The sequence below is a fragment of the Myxocyprinus asiaticus genome, chromosome 5, assembly GCF_019703515.2.
Source record: "Myxocyprinus asiaticus isolate MX2 ecotype Aquarium Trade chromosome 5, UBuf_Myxa_2, whole genome shotgun sequence".
NCBI classification, from domain to species: domain Eukaryota; kingdom Metazoa; phylum Chordata; class Actinopteri; order Cypriniformes; family Catostomidae; genus Myxocyprinus; species Myxocyprinus asiaticus.
In genome coordinates, this window is record NC_059348.1 from 11,422,885 (window position 1) to 11,437,655 (window position 14,771).

General features: G+C 36.3%; 1 protein-coding gene across 5 annotated transcripts in view; it reads right to left on the bottom strand.

Annotated features, from left to right (window-relative positions):
- Positions 1-14,771, bottom strand: part of LOC127440710 (adhesion G protein-coupled receptor L2-like) — a 176,845-nt gene that overhangs the window by 100,276 nt on the left and 61,798 nt on the right. For all 5 annotated transcript variants that reach the window (XM_051697455.1, XM_051697456.1, XM_051697457.1 and 2 more), the window contains exons 4-5: positions 12,544-12,653; positions 7,428-8,228 (exon numbers count right to left, since the gene is read on the bottom strand). In XM_051697455.1, the coding sequence (XP_051553415.1) occupies positions 7,428-8,228; positions 12,544-12,653 (911 nt within the window). The remainder of the gene's footprint in view (positions 1-7,427; positions 8,229-12,543; positions 12,654-14,771) is intronic.

Consider the following 14,771-nt stretch of genomic DNA (forward strand, 5'->3'; position numbering starts at 1 on the left):
AGTGGGCCATCCTTATTGTTGAGCTCTGGAGTGCAATACTCTCTTTCTCTACTTGCTAGCAATTCTCAGCTCTGTTTACACTGAATGTTTCGCTTCCAACCAAATGTGTCTTGCACTGAGACTCAAAACACACAGAGCTGGCCTTGTGAGATATTCTAGAGGACAGTGGCCCTTCTAACGTTACTTAAATCACCTACAGTCAACATGGAATAAAAATTGAGCCCATTCACTTACTTAGTAGAGTGCAACAGTCAGGTTCTGGAAGTAAAAATCCCATTCATTTTCTTGGACAAATTGATTTTGTGCGATCATGTTTAAACCTTCCAAGACCTACAATGAGCTCTGAGATTAAGCAATGATGTATTCTTCTGAAGAAGCCATATGTTGTGTGATTTCAACGTAATAATGTTTTATTTTTTGAGATTAATGGCTGAATTCTTGGTGAAAATATACACTACCCATAATCCTGAAGAGAGATCCACCAATCAGAGCCGCCGATATCATGGAAGCAGAAAATGTGGCAGAAGACTTCAGCAGCAACTGCCTACTTCCATGAAGCATTGCAAATGAAATGAAATCACTCCCATTACATTCTCAATTGCTTGTATTGTTGTATATTTAAATATTTTGCAATTACCTTCAAATATATAGTTTTTATACTTATAATTAGGGATGCACCGATACCACTTTTTCTCTTCCAATCCGATTCCGATATCAGAAATCTCAGTATTGGCCAATACTGATCCCAAGCCGATACCAGTGTTGTTGTTTTTTGCATAATCAGTTTAGAATATCTTTACATTATTGTGTGGAAATAATTGGGAGTACTCTTTAATATGTAAAGAAACACAAACCTCTAACCACACATTATTTCAAAATAAATGTATAGTTTATTAAGAAACACTTTATTATTAACTAGTATACTGGATAATGTAGCAGCAAAATTAACAGTAATTCCAGTCTTCAAGTCTTCAATAGAAAAGAAACCAGTGTTTTACTTTTGCCTTTTTTTTTTTTTCAAAAATGTTTCAACTTGCATCTGGACTTTAAAGGATTCAGATCTCTTTTTTGTTCAATTTAGTTGTAAGACATCAGTCCACTTTTCATTCACACAGTTATTTTTTGGAACCCATTCAACTTAAATATTGTTATAAATTGTAAACAAATACTAATGATGACAATAATAATAATAATAATAATAATAATAATAATAAATTGTTATTATTATTATTGTCTTTTAATTTTAATATTAAATACAACAGTAATATATTTAAATCGTGCACTTTTTAAACCCTCACGCTTTTATTTTGACATTCTGAACTCTCCAGGAAGTCCTGTATGTGTGTGTTTGTAGGCAAGTTCACAGTAGTTTAATTCGCTTCTTATTCAAATTCTGGTAAAATGCACCTCCAGTGCCATTCTAAATGCATATTATAAGTGAACCGAACAATTGAGCATCTACATCTGAGATGCTGTTCTTGAGTAGCGCTCAAATATTACGCACCGCTGTGAAGGCTAAAAATAGCCGCGAGTGCATCACCAGCCTGTGCGTGAGTTTGTGTCAACAGAGCAGCACCATTCACTAATGCGATGCGCATACTATATATTTACTTATTAAACACAGCCTTTTGTGATTCACAGAGCTATCGCACGTCTTCAAATGGCTTTGAATAAAATGCACAAGTCATTTTACTGTTTTTATGGTTCTTTTATGCCATTTTTGGAGCTTGACAGTAACAAACATGACTAACACACAGTATCGGATTTGGATCGGGCTCATCGGACCGATACCCGATCCATCTAAAAGCTTCAGTATTGGAGCCAATACCGATCCAGGTATCGGATCGATACATCCCTCCTTATTTATAATGGGTTACAAAAGCTGTTTCATGTTGACTCCAAAATGTTTTTTTTTTTTACTTTGTTAATTTCCCCTCCGATTCCGAGCCTGACTTTATGCATTAAAACGAAATAAATCAAAACATAACTTTTGGTGGTAGATGAAGCCTCTCCACGCCGGCAAGAGTCATTCATTTTACGTTTTTACGGCATGCCATCTTTACCGCTCGGGTCAATGGTAGTTCTAAAGCAAATTACTTTTCTCCCTTCTGCCCTGCTTTACCTCTGAAAGTTCCTGGCAATTATTGCCTCGTCTGATTCCATCTTTTTACCATGTTGAACAAAGACACAATGGTCTTTGTACATCCCTGACAATGGCTTTTATGTGTCAATATGAGGATCTTGAAGCATCAGGATTTAGGTACGCATTTTATTACCGCTTCCTAGTAGTTTCCCTTTGAAGAAGGTGCCATCAAAGAGACTTAAAAAAAATACATTTGATTCCTTTTGACTTTCTCCTCCTGCAAAATAATACCATAGTGATGAGGCTCGAGACTCTATTCTATGCTGAAAGCCAAAGTTAAACGGTTTGAAAGCCAGTTTACATCTGTAATCAGATGTATTTGCAAACTAAATGGGTCATTCAATGAGAGAGAAAAATGTAGATTCCAATGGGAATTCATTGAAAAGAGGATAGAAAAGGATAGAGGGGAGGTATTGAAAAGCAAGAGAGATTGGTGACATCAGACAAAAAGTTAAATCAATTTAGAGACTGAGCAAGTTTTTATAAAGATTACGAAAGACAAACTTATAAAAAAAATTTAGAATGCATGCACTGATTAATACATTCATAAAAAGCACACCTGCTTGTATCTTGCAAATTAGGACACTGTTTAACACAGCAAAACACTAAAAACAAGGATTTAACGCTAACAATATTATTATATCCAATACATCAGTGTACTAATTCATGGCATTTATGAGATGACAGTAGATCATTTTTTCCTAATAATGAACAAAATTGCGATCTTGTTGTTCTACAAGGTCTACGTTTCCCAATTTGGCTTGCATTCCAAACTCTGAACGAAACAGATGATGAGTTTGGAGCACTAAGCACTGTTCAAACCCATTTTTGCAGGGAACGGCCTACAAGAGCTGCACACTTTTCACTGCACACAAATTCCACTATAAATCAGATGCGTTTTATGTCAGTCTTCGCCCTCAAGGAATTATATGAATAGCAAAGAAGGATTATAACATCACCAGTTTTAACTACTGTTCCTCATCTTGAAGTAGCATTTCTTGGGGGTTGTTATAGAGGTGCAAGTGCACAACAGTGTCCCTGGTACTCTTTTAAAGGCTAGAAATTGTGCTAACATGTAATTACCCAAAGTATAGCTAGCAATGGAGGCTTAATAGGTAGCTCATAAAGTCCGGTAATGAGATTTAATCGCTCCCATAGACACATCTAATCTGAGTTTTGGTCAGTGTAAATTCTACAGAGGCTTTGCTGGCAGGTATTGCTGTGGGACTTTACCGCAAGCCTGGTGAATCTTAATGGATGCAATTAATTTCATCTTTGTGCTCAGATGCTTATCTATTTCTGCAAAAGAGACATTATTTCAGCACCATTAGATTCCCTTTCAGAGCAGGTTATTTTATTACAATCTATATGGAGAGCTGAAATAAAATTTAATGGTTTCATATTGAGGCAGTTTGAGGAGAACTGCATGGCTATCTATATACATTAACAAATTAATTGATTTTAAACACTGACAAACAAGTCCTTTGTATATGTTCAGCACAAGACCATCGCTGTAAAGCTACATCGCTTTCATCATGAAACATAGCAGATGTCCTAGTTTAAGCTTTATAACCATGATAGCTGTATTGTGTATTAACAGTCATACTGCATACTTCTTGGTGAGTTATTAAGTGTTTTCTGGCTCATTTTCCAGTAGATAAATATAGTGCGAAACAAACTTGTGTAAGATATTAAGGCTCGTTTTCAGAGAATGTATCTTTAATACAAGTGTATTTCGTCTTGGTGCACTGGCAGATAAAAGTGAAGAACTATTAAGTATAAACAAGTGAAAAAACGAGGAAAAAAAAAAAAAACTGCCAGTGCAGTAAGACAAAATACACTTATTAAAGTTACATTCTCTGAGGACAAATCTAATTACCTTTTGCAGTGTTGCTTCTCATCTAGCTTTAGGGATTTTTTAAAGTTTTATTGGAAAGAAAGACAAAAATATTCATCCTGCTTTGGCTTTGTTTAGAACTATTTTCATTAGTGAAGCAAAAATATAAATAGCAAATATATATATAAAAAAATATTCCAAATTATGGAAGTAGATGTCAATTTGTACTGTTTAAATAATGTGGAGGATTAATGGACATTCAAGGAATATTCTGGGTTTGGTATAAATTAAGCTAAATCAGAAGAATTTGTGGTATAATACTGATTGGCACAAAACATCAATTAGACTTTCAACAAAAAATTATTTCGCCTCTCATTTACTATAAAAAAAATACAAATTGTGGTTACACTGGGGCACTTGCAATGTGGGGCCAGTCCATAAAAATGTAAATGCACACTGTTTCAAAAGTAAAGCCAAAAGATATGGGCTGGTTTTCCAAAGCACTAAGTAGAATGTAGAAGCACTTAAGTAGTACTTAATCTCTAAGGCGCATTTACCAAAAGCATCATTATCTAAGTAGTTTGTAAAAACATTCGTAAATTAACGAGAGCTTTGAACTGCTCTTAAGTCCATTAAGTGCAACTTAAATGTATCTTCCTGGCATCACAGTTTATCACAGACAATGGGCAATTTAATAAATTGTATTAATATATTTGGATCATTGGAAAGCCATTGTAAACTGTTTCAGAGGATAAAAACGTGTTGAAAATTCGATATGAAATCAATAGGCAGTCTCCGCAGTCTGTGCATGCAACGTGATAGGTCTAAATTACAAGACACAGTAATACAGTATAACGTTATATTAGCTTTCTTTGATAAGCATAATTGTAATGGCAATAGAAAGATGATATGTTCTTATTAAACAGATTATTAAGAAGACATGAGTAATGTAATGTGACCACGCAGTTTAAAACTTAAAGAAATATGCCTTAATAAATAATTAAAATTTGGTTAGAGGAGATCAGAGTGAGAGTGTGCATTGAGAGATTCCCTTTCTCTCTTCCTCCTCCTCCTCTATCTCCTTCCTCCAATGGATGTTTCCAATCGGCTCGCCTATAGTCTTTTTACATGGCTGCATGATGCATAATGGCAGTAAGGATACAAGTACACGGTGCCTTGAACTCTAACCAGATGATCTATGAATGTTTAGATAATGTAGGTCTATGAGTAGTTTAATACTGATGCTTGTCATTTTAATCCTGTTCTGTGTGCATTTGTTCAGTTGCCAGCCAAATAACTTTAGGCATTGTGAGAGTGGCTTATAATTCACATTGCGTATATTCACGTTACATGCATTTATTGCGTCACTTTCATTAATCTCTATGATTGAGCACCAATACATCTGAAACTTTGTCTTACTAAAGCCATCATTATTTCTATAATTAAATTCTGTAATAGTTAATAAATTTCAGTGCTTCGACAATGTTACAAACAACTTCCATGTTTGGCAGAATTTCCACATTATTTTCATGTTGAAAAGACAAACTCTAGACACATTTGCCAAAGTGATCAGCACCTTTGGACCGGACAGCTCCCATAACAAAGGATTTAAGTTCTACTTTATAACGAGCGATCTGCGTGCTGGTTTGGGAAACAGGTGTTACTCATTCGTAAAATAACAAGCGACATTCGTTAAGATGATCGTAAAAGCTTGAGTTACAACGTTATCGGGAAACCCAGCCCTAAACATCTAGACACAGTTTTAGTATCTTAACATCTTTTACTTACTTTATCTATGTTGTCATGACAACAAAACCCTGTAAGCGATTTTATCACACTAAAATCATGTTAACACGTATGATGTTTACGTCTTGTGGTTATACTTGTATTTCATTGTTTATGGATTGCCCCCATTCACTTCTATTTGGCAGTGCCTCACTTTTGCTTTTTTTTTTTTTTTATGACAGGAGGGGTGAGTCGAATGAACTTAACTGGTACTGGACCCATAATATTCCTTTAAACGTTGACAAGAGTGCATTGCATTTGTTAGGTACAAGGTCATTGCTGTAAAGCTATGTTACTGTGAACAGGATTCTCTAATTATGCTTTCATCATGAAACATAACGGATGCCCCAGTATAAGATCTGGTTTTATAACCACTGTAGGCTAAAATTGACATGAACGTGCAAATTTTATTGCCATGTATGACAACACCTTTACTTTGAGGAAACTGTTTTCTTTTCCACTGAATTCTACTGTAACTGGAAAAACCTGCTGCTAAGATTCTACAAAAACCGCAGTGTCCTGAAAAGATGTCTGTGGTGTCAGAAAAAGATGAATATTTAAGCTTCTCATTGCCAACGTGCCACAATCCTGACTCGACTTCGCTGCACTGCCATGATCACCCACGGATGGCAATTATGATAATTCAGTTGTTAATCACATTTACATACATGCAAGCGCCAGAGCGAAAATGGGCTGAATGTATGCATTCCCCCTCATGCATGGTAAGCCAACTAAAATACTAGTGTCTACATCGACTTAATTGTGGCTTGGCGGGGGGGAATTCAAGGCTCGACCTCTGCATACAAATGGGCGGAGGACAGACAAAGCAGACAGAAACAAACAGCCCTGGTGAAAAGGGGTCACTGCTACTAAAGGACGACTGGCAACAGCACGACCGCTTTCTGTTCTGAGAGGTAGGTGTGAATAATTGCGCTTATTCTCCTCTCGTTGATAAAAGAGAGCTGTCTAGTGACACATCTGGTGCCACTCAGCTCTTAAGAGATGAATTTCAAATTCGGCCCGTCTAGCTAATGACCCTTGATGATTGATCGCTTCTTCTGTGGCGAGTCATTCCTCGAGCCTTGTCGCAGCCAATGATACATGTGTCTTGCCATGAACCGACTACACATTTCCCTTTACCACTCGCGAAATGACATTGGGATTGTCTAAATTTATTGCAAATCGCATCCTCTGAGAAACCATTCAGGTAGACATGGCAATTTTCGCCTAGGGTCATCCCTCGGCTTCTCACAGATGCTGAATTTTTATGTAGCACGGCACTAGCGCACTCGCCCCTGCTGTTGGCGGTCTAAGATTAGGGGTGAAGTTAATAGGGTTACGGCCTTAATAGATGGGAATGGGACCGCAAGAGCAGCCACTTGATGAGTCTTTTAAGAGTGAGTCCCTCTCACTTATCTATGATAATCACAGTCACAGCAACCATCACACATAACAATATTGTAAATCATCCCCAGTGCATGGGTCTTCTATTTTTGTTTATAGGAGGACTCTCTCTAGGGGTCTGGGAAAGAAAAAGCTCTCCTCCATCTCACACTACTCTAAATTAAAACTCAGACATTCTATGATTCGGGCATATTAGGGCACACACTTGAAAAATCAGACCACTCCACAAAGCCAAACCGAGAACATAATATGTCTTACCTTCATCAGGATCGGGTGGTCCGAACTCAAGACTGTATCGTAGAATGTAAAAATTATTCCACACGTATAGCTGGTTATCCCTAGGGTTGTAATCCACAGCTGCGATGTATTGATACTGGTTGGGAAAGAGGATGTCAGTATACTCCCCTTGCCCCAACTTGGTGTTGTACACGTAGTCAATCTGGCTCTTACTGGCCTCGCTTTCGTTCTCCTCATAGGTGGAGCGCACCACATGTAGTACCCCACACACCATGAAGGCGTTGGAGGCCGAGCGTTTATCGTAGGCCGTCTCCCACATTGCTTCAAAGCGCAGAGTGTAGGGATTGAGTTGGCTGAGAACGATACGTCCATTGTTCTGCTCGGTGGCGTAGATGACCCACAATCCACGCTCATCTACCGCCAAGTCGATGTCCGTCTTGCCTCCCCAACGATATGGTGAGGTGTCATGGTAGTTGGCATTGGCGACAATGGCCTCTCCGCTCTTGATCCGAGTCCGCAAGTCGAACTTGACAATATTTCGTGTACGCTCCTTGTTGAAGAAAATGGCCCCATCGTAAGCCACAAATCCAGTTCCGTCCACACGGTGTGGAAGCTTGTAAGTAGTTGTCTGTCGACCGCTCCTCAAGTCGTCGAGTGAGGCATATTCTATGAGAGTGTCTGTGCGGTATGGAGTCCATGGCATAAAATAGATCTTGTCCCCGGCCTGCAGGGGGTCTTTGCACCAGGCTCCAGACTGCTGTTCGGCCTCAAAGACAAAGGCCGGATCTCCCACAGCTTTCAGAGTTCCAGGGCAAATGAAAACTGGAAAAGAGGTCAGGAAGTGAGAGGGAGTGTTAGAAACCCAACCAATACTGCACTCTGCACTGATCTTCTCTACACATATTCTTTTGGTCCAATATATGTATTAAATGCAGACTTCAAAGACTAACACATCACAATCTCATTTTGGAAGTGTGGAAACTGGTGTTGCGTGCATAGTCAAAAGGAAACACAAGAGGTTAGGTGACAGCAACTGCACAGATGGTTTTGAGCTGGCCTTGCTCCCTGAGATTTTTCTTAAACACTTACAACTGAGAGGAACAGACAAAAGGGAAAAGGGGAACCAAACAAACAGCAAAAAGCCCTGCAAATGAAAAGAGATGAAAAAGACGGCGCTAATGGGAATAATTTATGTGTGTAATTTATGCACCACTAGAGTCTCCAAATGGAATTGCACAAATAATTAATGATTTCAACAGGTTTCAGAAAACTCCCCCATGTCTGTCAATGTTCGTCAAACAGATCAAGCCACAGTGCTTACACTTTTTGTGGGAATCAATGAATGGCTTGCTTATTGTAAATTACTACACACATCACCTTTAAAAATTGGATAATAAGATTGTTTTGTCTGAGACTTAAGTTTCTTCAGATTCTTTAAGTTGAACAACCCAAGACCATAGAAGATATCTATATAGGTGTTGAGAAGAGCTTTTAAGTCCATCTTAAGATTAAGTTTTAATGTCCAACCCAATGATTTTTTCTTTTCTTTTTTGGGGTTTCGGTTTGAGAGATGTTGTCGATGTCATGTCTTGTTTTACAAGACAAAACAAGGAGCTGAGGACTGAAAACCAGAGCAGTCATTTACCTTTTTGTTCCACTTCTATTTTGAGCCGTGAAAAACAAGAGAATTGAAAGATTGTCAAGGGAGAGAAAAGATTTGAATGAGTCCAGAAAACGTCAACATTTACATATACAGGCCAATGCGTTTCAGTCATAGAAGAGAACTTCCAATTGGAAAGAGTAATACAGCATATTCTCAGCAAAATGTTCAGAGAAAAACGCTTAGGTGCGACACCTGTGCTACTGAGAATAAGGGATAATTAATTATATTGCTATCAGTGGATACCTAATGACAAATAGAGAGGTAAGTGGTTAGAGAGACAGAAACAAAAGTACAGAAGCAGAAAGTACTATTAGGTCTCAAAAGCCAGTACTTACTAATTATAAGTACTATAAGAAAGTACTATTAAAAGAAATTTAAATGACACACCAGCATTTTATCTTTTCTTTATATCATTAATTAAAAGTGTGTTGAAAATGTAAAATTAGATGTCACCATAATTGATTACAATCCAACCCCTATATTAATTGTGTTTGAAATTCGTCACACATTGCCAGAAACAATTTTATATAAATAATATACAGTACATGTATATGGGCAGTTGAACTGTTATAACACTGTGCTTTACTTCACCTAAAAACTACATTTTTCCTTTTATAATTATTATGTGTGTGGGTTGTATGACCTTTAAATTAAATTTAAGACTACATGGAGTATTTCTACTTATTCTGTACAAATATATTTGTGCTTAGGTCTTTAAGACATAGTTTTATGCAGCCGTTCAAATTTTTTACCCACATGCACTGCAGCCAAGCAATACAGAACTCAAAAATTGGAGAAAGGGCAAACTCAAACTTTTAATGTGGGTGCACGTCTCCCCCAGTTATAATGGTTGCTAGGCCCCTGCATAAAATACCCACTTTCCCTTACACATTTAGATGAATTTGAACCTAAAACCTTGATGTTGAAAAGCAAGTTAATGTAAATGTTCTTTGTCAACTGCCCATATATTGAAAAAGACAGAGATAATCATGCATTCATGCCATTTATTTTATTTTGTTTTATTTATTTATTTTTTGTTGTTGAGAAAATCAGTATCAAGTGGTGCAATATCTAAAAAAAAAAATTAAAAAAATTCAAATCTCTTCGATAGAAAAATGGACAGGATCCTCCAAACAGCCGTCTCTGAAAAACTAGAGGCTTCACTAGAGAGACAAACATGGAAAAAAATAGATGACTCAGAAGACAGAATATTTTATTCATCAAAAGATGCATCAAGGTAAACAGCTGCAAAACGTGGTATCTGGACAAAGAATCAGAAACCCTAAAGATAAGTGGAAGCTGAATTATTCAAGGCAGAGTAAAAATCAGATATTATTGAGGGCATGTAGGGCAGCCTTGACATTAGTCTCCTGTCATCAGTGATGGAGAAACAATGGCAGAAGGTCGAATGTTAAAGCAGACACTGGCTCTGTTCCAAACCCTAATGAGCTGCCTACGGGCATCCTCCTGATGCAAACAGTAGCGGCAACATTACGCTGCCTTCAAAGATATCTTTGGCCAAAATCTAAAACGGCATTGGACCTCCTTTGGGGATTAAACAATCCCATAATGCATAGTGAAGAGTTTATTTAAAATCATTATATACAATTGCAGATGGTGTCAAGGGAAATGTCAATTATAGATATATAACACTATATTTTATTTACTACTGCAGGGCTCGGTTATGGAAAACCTGGACATACAAAGGAATTGTATTGTTTCCTGGAAAAGTCATGCACATTTCTATTGTGGATATATATATTTTTTCTAGTTATGCTCAGTTCTGCTATAGATTGTCTCTATGAAATGATAAAAAAAAACAAAAAACAAAAATAAATAAAATTAAATTAAACACAATTGGAAATTCATTGGTCAATATAAAAATTGTCATTCTAAATAAAAATGCCCCAAAATTGCACTCAATGTTTGGGTGTGCTTTGAATTTTGTAAAATAAAAAAATAAATAAAAAGGCTTATGGGTCATCAACAAATATGGTCTGAGGTGATAAAAATGAGAAATCTTTTGAAAACCTAATTTAAAACACACGTTAGGTTCATAGAATTGTAATCTGTGTCCACGTTTGTTTTTTTATAACTTTTTAAAAAGCATTTACAGCATTTTCTACCAAACTAAATAAATAAAAGCTTTAATGGCTTTAAAAATATCAAGTGGTTTAACCAACAAGTTAAAGTTACTATAATACTTTCCTTTTACAACTTAATTAATTTCAAGACTTTAAAAAAAAAACAAAAAAAAAAAACTTTTTTTTTTGTTTTTTTTTTTTGTAGTTGTTTTTTTTTTTTTTTACAAATATCATGCATTTCTGAGTCACAAATATCAAAAAGTTCTTAGGGTTGCTCCATTTGATCAGAACTAAATTTTCCTAAAAATGTCAAAATATTTGATAATTTCGAAAAACTTAAAAAGTTTCTAAAGGCGTCCCCTGTTTTTTTTTTTTTTTTTTCATAACTACACATAACTACAAAATGTCTACTTTCATGTTGGTTACACTGCCTGACTTTGATTTGGTAGGCAACATTTTTTTCAAACATTACTAATATTTTCAAACAAAATAGTTCCACTGCTTATTTATTTATTTTTGAGAAATAATAATGAAAGATTATTCCAAACTACGTATGACAACACTTCTTTCTTTTTTTTCCAAGAATTTTAGCTTTTAATGAGACTTTAATTTATTTTACTGTCTCCGGACGGTTAGACATTTTAGCTTCAAGCCCCAGAAAAAACAAACAAAAAAAAAAAAACAACAACAACTAACTCAGAAATTGAAAACATGTTCATTATAGTAGAGGTGTATTCAAGTAATTGTTATAAGTGGAAGCTGCATTTTTAATGTATTTTTGTATCACTTAATAGATCAGCATCACGTCATTGACCCTTAAACCAGCCTTAGCTGGATTGCTAATTTAGCTGGCCAACCAGCTAAACCAGCTGGACACAAGCTTGGTCAGACTGGGAGACCAGCTTAAACCAGCCAAGACCAGCAAAAAAGCTTAGGGTTTAGGCTCCTTTTAATTTTTCAGCATGGTTATTATAGTACCATGTTGTTAGCTTAGCAACATGCTAACATCAAACTCTATTGGAATCAACTGTAAGAGTTACACAAATCTCTTATACACTTCAGTAGGCAGTAGACAGCGAGGCAGCTCATTAAGGTTTGCTACACAGCCATGATAAGACAGAGAATTACCATCAACTTGTCAGCAAGTATGCAATCCACATTGACTTAAAGCTAAGTTGAAATCACTTCTTCAACATCATAAGATGGTAAGACCATAATATCACATATTAACATTTTACTGTGCTGTTTAATTGCATGTTGAATAGCTGAATAGTACAAATAACAAAATACATGATTTTAATCTTTAGTATCAAGTACAGTATTACAATACAGTATTAGATTTTTGCACTTGGTATAACTACAAAATGCAAGATATTGGAAGATTACTTACTATAAGGGACACATTCGTATTGGACCTCTAGATACTTGTACGTCCCTGGACATGGATCCGGAAAGACATCCGAGCCTGTGATGACAACACACTGCGTCCGATTGTTACACCTGAAGAACAGAGCAAAGTTCTATTACATTCAAAGAGTTGAACTCTATGACACTCAGTGAAACTGTGTTGGCTTGATTACTTCAGAAATGTATTCGGTACTGATTTCAAACTAAAACTGTAATCAGTAACATGATCTTTTAGATTACTCCTTTTAGGTAATATAATCAGATTACTTATTGCATGTTTTATGGAAACCATTAAGCATATTAAAGACCCATATTAACTTTCATTATACATTAATAAACGTGAAATCAAACAGCAATTGACTATTTAGTCCCTCAAGCCCAACCCCCCCATGGTTAATGTGATGAACTACACCTGTAGTTACTCGGCTAGGAGACTCGTGTGGACTCACAAGTGCTACAACAGACAGACATTTTGAAGGGTAAAATGTGAGGAACTTGCGCAAGAGGGTCTCTGGTATGATAATGACGTTGCTTCATGGTTCAGAAACAGTATGAGTTTGGTTAATGACCTACGAGTGAAAGCGCAACACAATAAACACCAAACAACCGTCAGATGAATTCCACATTGCTCCAGACACCGAGTCACAAAGCATTCTTCTGTTCATTTTCTTGGCAGAATAAAATCACCTGAAGTGTTTTGAAAGTGAATAAACTGTGCATTTGTATTCTACAGCTGGGAAAACACCCACCATACCCTCAAATGATCTTCACAGTATAGATGGCTAACTGTGGGAATGAAAATGTGGGAAGTGTGCATAGCCAGAGCCTGTATGTGCGACACGTAAATAATGGATGAAATTAGTGAAACTTCAATTAAGCTTCCTATATGCGCAGGAACTGGTGGCAAACAGATGACCTTTGGCGCGAGATGGAGAGAAAAAAGCAAACTGGGCCTCTCAGCATTTCACAAAGAGTAATAAATATTTCAGAAGGTGGAAACCAAAGTCAATAAACTTAGCTGAGGAAGTTTTGAAAAGGCATTCAGAGGCATGTCCTCTTAAGAGTTATATATTTATTTATTTTTTTCTGCCTATGTGCAAAAAGATCTGCACAGACATAAACCAATACTCTTTCTCGAGTTTAAACATTTCTGTAAGATCACTTAAAAGGCAACATGAAACGGTGTTCACAACCCATTTTACTTCAATTATGTCAAATTCAATAAAAAAAAACATTTAAAAATGGAATGGAGCGCAACAGTGACTGCCCCACTATTTAAGTATTTTTCCCATTCATCTTTTTCGATGGAGATTTCACAGAATCCTACATTAAAATGGTTTTAAGCAGTGAACCAACCAACCAACTCCGAGGTAAATCCCAACATTACAAACTTTGAAAATGTATTGCAAAATATTTAGATATGTGCGAAAATACAAGTACTTTGAGAGCGTAGAGAGACCGAATTGATTTTCATGAAAGTGAGTGGTCGCTACAGAGCTTGTTTGATGCGCTTTTATCACTACGATTCTCTGATTGGTGGATCTTTGAGGAGGATCATGGGTAGTGTAGTTCTTGACCAAGAATTTACTTTTAAACACGATTTCTAAAAAATGAAGTTGAAATAACATGAACTGATGGCTTCAACAGGAGCATATTGCATTGATTAACAACCTTGGAGTTCACGGTAGGTCTGTCTTTAAAGGTTTATAAGTTATCGGTAGAAATGAATTCACCTATGGAAAAAATTTATGGGATTTTTTTTGTCCTTATGAAATCCGACTGTTGCACACTTTTGATCATAAAAAGTGGGCATTACATGCCAGACAGCAAAGGTTAAAGTGTTGTTTGGATGGTGTGGACATTTTTGGGCAACTGTACTTTTTATAACTTCTGATGTATGTGTGGGAAATGTCATACACACTTTTCAGTGGTCATTTTGAGCAAACATAACATTTATAAATCACCTATAAATCAGGCCCCAGGTTTATAATCAGGCATCAAATAAATGTACAGTAGAAATTATCGATAACAGCTAAGTACTTCTGAATCCTGGTGTAGAAAAAGATGAATAAAAGGAACAATTAAATAAGCCCTGGTTATTATAAGCTTCCAATATCGTGCTAATATTGGCCATCATTGATATAATTAGCAATATATCATGCATGTCTAAAAACACACTAATTAAAAAAATCAAGTTTGACTTGATACAAA